Source organism: Microcebus murinus, chromosome 14 (genome assembly GCF_040939455.1).
Source record: "Microcebus murinus isolate Inina chromosome 14, M.murinus_Inina_mat1.0, whole genome shotgun sequence".
NCBI classification, from domain to species: Eukaryota; Metazoa; Chordata; class Mammalia; order Primates; family Cheirogaleidae; genus Microcebus; species Microcebus murinus.
The window spans coordinates 55617735-55627154 of NC_134117.1; the positions used below are offsets into that span (position 1 = coordinate 55617735).

Here is a 9420-nt window from a genome sequence, read left to right on the forward strand (position 1 = left end):
GCTAATTTTTTTTACTTTTAGTTGTTTGGCTAATTTTCTTTGTATTTATAGTAAGAGACGGGGAGTCTTGTTCTTGCTCAGGCTGGTCTCGAACTCCTGACCTTGAGCAATCTGCCCGTCTCGGCCTCCCAGAGTGCTAGGATGACAGGCGTGAGCCACCGCTTCCGCCCCAATATCTTTATGTTAAATCCAGCAAAGTGACAGTCAGAGACGGGGCTCCTCCACAAGCTGATGACTAGCCTACCGGCGCCCAGGTGTCAGGATCCCAAGGCCCCTCTACCGCGGCGGGACAAAAGGGAGACGTGCCCTCGCGGAGTTTCCGAACCCGCACACCGTCCCCGAGCCCCCGCGGCAGGGCAGTGGGCGGGAGAAGCGCTCGCCAGGCCCCGCCCCAGCATAACCCCGCGTCCAAGCGCCCGGCCGCGCATCCCGCAGAAGTGCTGCGGCCATGGCGACGGCGGCGGGCGGTGCGGCCTACTTCCAGAGGGGCAGCCTGTTCTGGTTCACGGTCATCACCCTCTCCTTTGGCTACTACACAGTAAGCGCGGCCACGGCCCGGCGAGGGGAGCGAGCGCTCCATTCAGCGCAGCCTCCGCGCCGGGAGAGATCGCGCGCGCCCGGAGCCGAGATGGAGGGGATGGGCCCGGAAAGGAGACGCGGGCGCAGCTAGGCCCAGCGCCTGAGGCGCTGAGAAACCGGCTAGCCGGGCTTTTCTTGTGTGGGGCAGGGACAACACCCCAATCGACTCAGTATGTAGCTCTTTCGAGATGGTGGCGGCGAAGTCGGAGGCCGGCAGGACTGCTGCCGCCTACTTCCGTACAGCCAGACCCCTGCCCGCGCTCTGCACGGTGCTGGGGCTGGGATACTTCGCGGTGAGGCGTGGGGTGGGCGGTGCATGTGTTTGGGCCCGGCAGGCCCTCGTAGGGCGAGGGGCGCTGTGGGAATGAGGCCTGTGCGCACGCGCGTCGGACGGTTGCCTAGGTTACTGGTGTGAGCGGAAGTTCGATGGGCTTTTACGGTGGTTCCTGCTTGAAAGTGTTCCTGCCTTTGTATCCTGGCCCCTTCTCTGTTACTAATGGCTTAGCAGAGTTAGCCTCTCAACGAGCAGGAAGTCAAGTTGGCAGACCACCATAGGCCTGCCAAGTCAGGATAGGGCTTCCGAAGCAGAATATTTGAGGCAGTTGGAATTGCTTGGAAAACTTGGATAAACTTAAAGGATGTGTAGGATTTAATTGGTAAGGAGGGATAGAGAGGCTATAACTGTTAACGGGATAGGCGTGGAAGCATGAACAGCTGTACTGAGAGAAAGCGACTTTTGTCTGGCTGAGAAAGTTTGTTTAAATGACAGTAGGAAAGACGCGAGAAAAAAATAGGTTGAGGGCTAAGTTAGTATAATTTTGAAAGACGGCTACATGGATATTGTCCAAGGGATGGAGAGTTTTCGGAAGTGCACCTCTGGTCTCAATTCTGTGTCTCTTACTAGTTAGGGTATAAATAGAGGGAAGAGGGAAGCTTTGGGGACTTCAAATTGGGATATCATGAAGCTGGCAGATGCTGCTCCTTCCATTCCCCTTGATCTAGGAGGATGCAGTGATGTTTTATGCTTTATTTAAATTTCGGATGTGAAACAACATCGTGAGAGAGGTAGTACTCCTCTTCGCAGAGATCTGAATGTGGCAATAAATTTTGGAGCTCTTGGCAGTTATTCTAAGCTGGCAGAGGTTACAACACAGACTGAGAAAAAATTAATAAGATTATAGAGACCTTATTGATTAAGCAGTTGCTATTAAAACTTCACAAACCTGATCTCACTCGCTTTCCATCTCTGTGCAGTGCATCAGTCCCAGTTTTAGAGGTACAAAAAATGAAAGAAGAGAAAGGAATTCTAAATGAAATGGGGATTTGATCAAGTCATAGTTTATGCAGTAAAGAAGCTGACCAAGGCACACAAACTTTTTTTTAATTATTTTTTTCAATTTTTACTTTTTAATTTATCTTCTTTTTTTCAAAACAAAGAACGAATGTCAACCTCAAACACAAACTCTTAAAAGTTGCTAATAACTTCCATAAAGTAATGTTTTGGTGGAATTTATTAAAAATAGCACTGAGTCTGATAACCACATAGTTTCCTCAGCATAAATCTCTCAGTAGAGTTGTTTTTAGAAAACGGAAATTGAGAATGGAGACCCAGGTGACTGTTCAGAGTTTCTTTGGTTTGTAGTTGTTTTTGTAGAATCAGTATTATTTCATAGTCTCTCTCAAAAATAAAACATTTTAAGTGACCTAATAGGTATTTTCTGCCTCTGGTTCTCTTTCAGTGGGTTGTATTCTGGCCTCAGAGTATCCCTTACCAGAGCCTCGGCCCCCTGGGCCCCTTCACTCAGTACTTGGTAGACCACCATCACACCCTCCTGCGCAATGGGTAAGGAGAGCTACAGAAATGGGATGTGGACACTGCAGCTCTGGCATCACTAGAGATTTGAAAGGCCTGAAGTTCCCTTTAGATATCCAAGGGTAGTACTAGTTCACATTAAGGCACCTTTCTTTTTGAGGTTTCTGTGTTAGATTTCATCAGTAGATAACTATCACCTTAGACTTAAACTAGACTGACTTTTTTTGTTTGTTTCAGGTATTGGCTTGCCTGGCTGATTCACGTGGGAGAGTCCTTGTATGCCATGGTATTGTGCAAGTAAGTCTTTGTAATAGATCTTTGTGGCTTTTCTCTTGGTATCTAATATAAATTGAGAGTAGCCACATTTAAATAATTCATACACTTGTAGGCTGAGAGCATTCTCAGGGTAGAGCTAAATCCCCATGCCTGGTACTAAGCCTGGCACAGAGGGAGTACTCAGTAAATTTCTGGTGAGTAAATTCATTTTGTTTGTGTTAGTTAATCGATTATTTAGTTATTTAATTAAGATGACTTTTATTAGTTTTAAAAATTCCCTGGATAGCCCCAATTCTTAATTGTGGTTTCACAACTGAATCACGTGAAGAGTTCTTTCAAAATATTCATGTCTGGTTTCCAGACCCATCTAATAGGTCTTGCTTCAGAGATAGGAATAAGTTCTTTTTTAAAGCTCCATATATGATTCTGGGATGCAGTGCTAGTTAAAAACCCCTAAATCAGACCCTACTTTATAGATGCCAGTGTAGGTTAATATTGTGTGCCAGTACTAGGAAAAATATTCTCTTTATATTTGTACTTTATGTAAGCATATACAGAAAGTGTGATGCAATGAAAAACATGGTTTTAGTAATGCCAAATTGCTTTACAATTAATATTTTTTTCTGGTCAAGGTTAGCTTTCACCCCATTATTTTTCTGTTACTTCTAAAAGTGGAAAATAAGGACAGGTGAGGTGGCTCATGCCTGTAATCTCAGCACATTGGGAGGCCAAGGTGGGAGGATTGCTTGAGGCCAGGAGTTCAGGATCAGCCTGGGCAACATAGCAAGACACCGTCTCTACTAAAGGAAAAATTAGCCAGATGTAGTGGCATGCACCTGTAATCCCAACTATTCAGGAGGCTGAGGCAGGAGGATTGAGCCCAGGAGTTTGAGGCTACAGTGAGCTATGATTGTGCTGGTGTATTACAGCTTGGGTGACAGAAAGATACCTGTCTCTAAAAATAAAAAAAAAAACAGTTATAGGTGGAATGCTAAAAACTCAGCTTATAAAATTGAAAGTCTTCTATAATATCCCATATAGTCCTTGTTAAGAATTTAGTGTAGGCTGAGTGGGGTGGCTAACGCCTGTAATCCTAGCACTCTGGGAGGCCAAGGCGGGAGGATCGTTTGAGCTTAGGAGTTCAAGACCAGCCTGAGCAAGAGTGAGACCCAGTCTCTACTATAAATAGAAAGAAATTAATTGGCCAACTAAAATATATAGAAAAAATTAGCCGGGGATGGTGGCACATGCCTGTAGTCCCAGCTACTCGGGAGGCTGAGGCAGAAGGATTTCTTGAGTCCAGGAGTTTGAGGTTGCTGTGAGCTAGGCTGATGCCAAGGCACTCCAGCCTGGGCAACAAAGTGAGACTCTGTCTCAAAAAAAAGAGTTTAGTGTATATCATAATTTTATGCATTTATAAACAATTTCATATACACACATAGATATAAACTCTTCTATAACTGTTTTCCATTATCACATATGCCTATTATTAAATTTATTTTATCTATTTTATTTTATTTTGTTTGAGGGAGTCTAACTATGTTGCCCAAGCTGGCCTTGAACTCCTGGGTGCAAGCAATCCTCCCACTCCACCCTCCTGAGTAGCTAGAACGACAAGAGTGCTACCACACTAGGCTCACATTTTCCATGGCTGTACATATCAACTTACCCCATCCATTAATATTAGTGTATACTATTCTATTATATGGATGTGCCTTAATGTATTTAAGAAATCCATCTGATGAAGGATGTATAGCTTTACTATCCTAAGCAATACTGCTGTGAACAAGAATTTCATACATTTGGTCCACTTTAGTATTCCCTTAGAATATATAAATTCCTATATCTGGAATTTGAAGATTGAAGAATGAATATTTTTAATTTTGATATATATTGGCATATTGCCTTCAGAACCGTGGGACTAATTTATACTTCCAATACAAGTGTGACAGTGCTCATTTCCCCACAATCTCACCAACATTCTGCTAATGGGTTGTCTGTCCTTAACCACTTGTAGGCACTTTTTTTTCTGAATTTGAATACTTTGTCATTTAGATGTCTTGCAAATATCCTTTCTTGTGATTTTTTACTCTGTTGGGTCTTTTTTTATAAACAGAAGTTTATCAACATGGTCAAATTTATTACTTTTTTCTATAAAAGTTATTAAGATATTCTTCTTTAATCTTCTAACAGTTTTAGAACTTTGTCTTTCACGTTTAAATCTTTAATCTGCCTGGAGCTGATTCTTTGTGAGAGGTTTCCAACTTCACCTTTTTCCATATGATGCCCAATTATCCAAGAGCTATTTATTGAGATGTTCACTCTCCATTGATGTGCCCTGTCTTATATCATACATACATATACGCATGGCCCTGTTTCTGAAGTCTGTGCTATTCCATTGGTCTGTTTGTTTATCCTTGAGCCAATGCAACACTGTCTTAATATAGCAGTAGCTGTATAATCATTAGTATCTGGTTTTTGTTTTTGTTTTTTTTTTGAGACAGAGTCTCGCTTTGTTGCCCAGGCTGGAGTGAGCACCATGGCGTCAGCCTAGCTCACAGCAACCTCAAACTCCTGGGCTCAAGCGATCCTCTGCCTGAACCTCCAGAGTAGCTGGGACTACAGGCATGCGCCACCATGCCCGGCTAATTTTTTCTATATATATTAGTTGGCCAATTAATTTATTTCTATTTATAGTAGAGACGGGGTCTCGCTCTTGCTCAGGCTGGTTTCGAACTCCTGACCTCGAGGAATCCGCCCTCCTCAGACTCCCAGAATTAGTATCTGTTAAAGCATGTCCTCTCATCTCATTGCTCAAGAGGGCTGCCCACTTCTAGACTTTTGCATATTCTTATGCATTGTCATATGCTACAAAAAATAAACCTGTTGGGATTTTTATTGAATCGACCATATGAATTAATTTGGAGACAATTGGGATATTTCAATTATTGAGTCTTCTAAACCATGAAATGGTCTGTCTCCATTTATTTAGATCTCCAGTAATGTATCAATAAAATTCTGTAATTTTTAAAGAGGTCTTACACATTCTTTGTTAAATTAATTTCTAGCTACTTCTATTTTCATGTGCTATTATAAATGAGTTTTTTTAAATTTTCTAATTGGTTGATGGTAGTATATATGAATGTCCATTTTTACATATTGACCTAGTTACCTTGCTAAATATTAATACATGTATTAATTATAATAGTTTATCTGTAGTTTTTTTTTTTTTACTATCTAGAAATGAAGACAGTATTATTTCTTCCTTTCAAATCTGTATATCTTTTTTTTTTTTTTTTGAGACAGAGTTTCACTCTGTTTTCCCAGCTAAAGTGCTGTGGCATCAGCCTAGCTCAGCAACCTCAGACTCTTGGGCTCAAGCAATCCTACTGCCTCAGCCTCCCAAGTAGCTGGGACTACAGGCATGTGCCACCATACCCGGCTAATTTTTTCTATGTATTTTTAGTGTCCAGCTAATTTCTTTGTATTTTTTAGGGAGACAGCGTCTTGCTCTTGCTCAGGCTGGTCTCGAACTCCTGAGCTCACACAATCCGTCTGCCTCGGCCTCCCAGAGTGCTAGAATTACAGGCGTGAGCTACCGGCCTCTCTATACCTTTTATTTGTGTTTCTTCCCTATTGCACTGGCTAGCACTTCCCATACAGTGTTGACTAGAAGTGGAGTTAATAAACATCGTGCCTGGTTCTTAATCTCAGAGGAAAACTTTTAACATATCCCATCATGTTTATTCTAGATTTTTGTAGATCTCTTCTATCAAAATTAGGAAGTTACATTGTATTTCTAAATTTGCTGCAAACTTCTATTAAAAATAGATGTTGGAATTGTCAAGTGCTTCTGTATATTTTAAGATGTTCATATGATCTTTTTCCTTTAATTTGTTAGTGTAGAAAATCATGTCATTTTTATATTTATGGTTTTTAAAATTTGTTTTAAATAAAAAGTCATCCAAATGGGGCTTACTATAGACAGATAAAACTGTATCAAGCCATTCACTTCAATTAGATATTTTCTTTTGAGCTTTGTTTTAGGCAATTTGTTTTGAGTGCCTATATAAGCAAATGTTTATCATTACCATGTGCCAAGCTCTTTCCTAGGCACTTTGTGTATATTGTCTCACAAACTTGGTGGGATAGCCACTATTATTCCTATTTTTTTCAGACAAGAAAACTGATTCTGAAAGATACTAAATGATTTGCCCAGGTCACAGCTGGTAGGTGGCCAAGCTAGGATTTATATCTGGTCTGTCTTCAAAATGTTTGTTCTGAAGCCATGCCAGTGCTTTTTACCCTATCCACTGACCAGAATCACATGAAAAACAGTTTTATAATACCATACCCTGGAGAGTAGCCAGACTGGTTCTCAGGGAATAGTGAATCATCCAAAATGCATTTATTAGAAAACAAGAAAGTTGAAAAATATTAATAAATGAACTAACCATTCAAGTTAAGAATCCAGAGAAATACAGCAAAATAAACCTGATGAAACTAGATGGAAGGTATAAATTAAAAAAAAAAAAGAAGACAATCAGTCCCTTGAAACCATAAGATTAAAATTCTGGTGTTTAAATGTTTTTTGTTGTTTTTTTAGGTCTAAAGGCATCACAGATGGTCGGGCTCGACTGCTCTGGTTCCTACAGACTTTCCTATTCGGGATAGCATCTCTCTCCATCTTGATTGCTTACAGATCAAAGCGCCGAAAACAAACTTAAAGAAGATATCCAAAAGCTTTCTCTACACTTTTACATTCAACCTCACCTCTTATGGTGGGGGGTTGTGGGGAGTGGCAGGGAGGCAGTGTTTACTCAGTGATCTTCCTACTTTCTAGAGACTACCGTGTTTCCCCGAAAATAAGACTTACCCATAAAATAAGCCCTAGCGGGATTTCTAAGCATTTGCACAATATAAGCCCTACCCCGAAAATAAGACTTAGTTATGGGCATGGCTATGCGGCGTATCTGCACAACCCATGCATTTCATTGCAGAGCGGTAAAGAAGACAAGCAGCCCTTCTCATCTGTCCCATGAGAGCTCTATTGCTCGACATGAGAGATTGGGTCCAATGGTTCTAAAGGAAATAGAGTCGCAAGAAATTCAGGATGGAATTCGGGGTTTGGAGAGTTTTCCACTTCCGCAGACTAATCTGTTTTTGCCTGAGTGCTTCCAGCTACCTTCTTGAGGTCCTTGGCCGTTATGGTGGTCTTTCGTCATCTGAGCCACATACTAAATTTACTTGTTAGCAAAACACCTTACCCTCACCACCACAATCTTACCTTTCCTTTCCCCCAATTGTTTCCACCTTTCTGGACCAGTGACACTTCCACAACACATAAATTCTACACATTTATTAGGTACCTGTGGAGGCAGGATCCTTTCTCAAACTACAGAAAAAGATGAGGAAGATAAGCAAGTGCCTGGCACAGGGCAGGCTGAGCAATTACACAGAGGCACAGGAGGACATGCTGGGAACCAAGAGGAGAGGACTGGGAGTGCCTTACCTAGTGCTGCCAGCCAGAAGTGATCCTTTCCTCTACATGGCCCCTGGGACACAGTGCTCTGCCATGTGCAGGGCTCCGATGGCACTGCCAGATTACTCCTTCAACTCAGGGCCACGTCTTTTACCCTCAGCACCTGTCCCACTGCCTTGCACACAGGTGCTCCATCAGTGTTTATTGAACAAAGGAGGGAAACCACTTTTGCTTTCCCCTTGTTCAGTATCATTCTAATTTCTACGTGAAAATTGCACAACCTGTTTGGTGTTCCTTCATCTCAAAAGAAAAGTACAAGACTGGCTTTAATCTGTACCACTTTCTGTGGGTATCATTTTTACACTTTCCTATTCATGGTCACTTTCTCTGAACACCAGGTGTCTCCCTCTAGCTCTGACTCACTCAGATACACATTCTTGTTTTAGAGATTCTGTCCCATGGGCTACCTTGCTAGTTACTACCTCTCCCATTCATCTGGTTAGACCTCATTACTGCTGACAGGTTGGGGAGGCAGGATTATTGACTCTGTCCCCTTATCCCTGCAGAGCGACCCCTACAAGCCATTTGGTTTCCTTCCCTGGGAGGACTGCCTACTTGTTCTCTGCAAACTAGTACTCATTTCTCTTCCGTGATACGGCAAGGCAGGTTACTTATATTAAGCAAACATTTATGAGAAACAACCCCCTTCCCAAAATAGAGCCCCCAAGTAAAAGTACAACCTTGAAAGATTATGGAGTATGAATTGTTTCTAGTGGAGATAAATTTCTGCAAATACATTTCAGTCTTTCCCTCTGTTTCTCTTATGATTAAGATGTTGCTTTGTGGTAGATAAAGATTTTTGACCATAGAGTTAAACATCATGGAAATTCAACCCAGATTTTTAAAAAACGTCCTTTCCAAAGGAAATAATAATGACTGGTGCTGGGAACAATCTGGAAGATTATTGAACAAATGGATTAATTTGAATAAAATTCTGTGAATTGTGTCTCACAAGTATGTTTTTCAGTTTTGACATAGTGTCATGCATTGGATTCTTTTTCTCAAATAGACTCTTATGGAACTGTTTATCTAGTTCAAATATCAGTTTGTTTCTCATTGATAAAGAATTGCAGGCCGTGGCTCACGCCTGTAATCCTAGCATTCTGGGAGGCCGAGGTGGGCGGATTGCTCGAGGTCAGGAGTTGAAAACCAGCCTGAGCAAGAGTGAGACCCCATCTCTATAAATAGAAAGAAATTAATTGACCAACTA

At 41.8% G+C, this 9420-nt stretch overlaps 1 protein-coding gene across 2 annotated transcripts; it reads left to right on the plus strand.

Annotated features, from left to right (window-relative positions):
• Nucleotides 1-222: 222 nt before the first annotated feature.
• Nucleotides 223-9164, plus strand: TMEM254 (transmembrane protein 254). Of its 2 annotated transcripts, none has more exons than XM_012762490.3 (4): nt 223-538; nt 2319-2422; nt 2630-2689; nt 7275-9164. In XM_012762490.3, the coding sequence occupies exons 1-4, from the start codon at nt 449-451 to the stop codon at nt 7393-7395; spliced, it is 375 nt and encodes a 124-aa protein (XP_012617944.1). In that variant the 5' UTR covers nt 223-448; the 3' UTR covers nt 7396-9164. The 2 variants fall into 2 exon arrangements, with proteins under 2 accessions (XP_012617944.1, XP_075866214.1); XM_076010099.1 differs by lacking the exon at nt 223-538 and adding an exon at nt 552-872.
• Nucleotides 9165-9420: the final 256 nt, after the last annotated feature.

Coding starts and splice junctions, on each gene's coding strand:
- TMEM254 (XM_076010099.1), top strand. CDS start 768: ATGGTGGCGGCGAAGTCGGAGGCCGGCAGGACTGCTGCCGCCTACTTC. Junction 873..2,318: donor TGGGGCTGGGATACTTCGCG/GTGAGGCGTGGG, acceptor GTTCTCTTTCAG/TGGGTTGTATTCTGGCCTCA. Junction 2,690..7,274: donor TATGCCATGGTATTGTGCAA/GTAAGTCTTTGT, acceptor TTGTTTTTTTAG/GTCTAAAGGCATCACAGATG.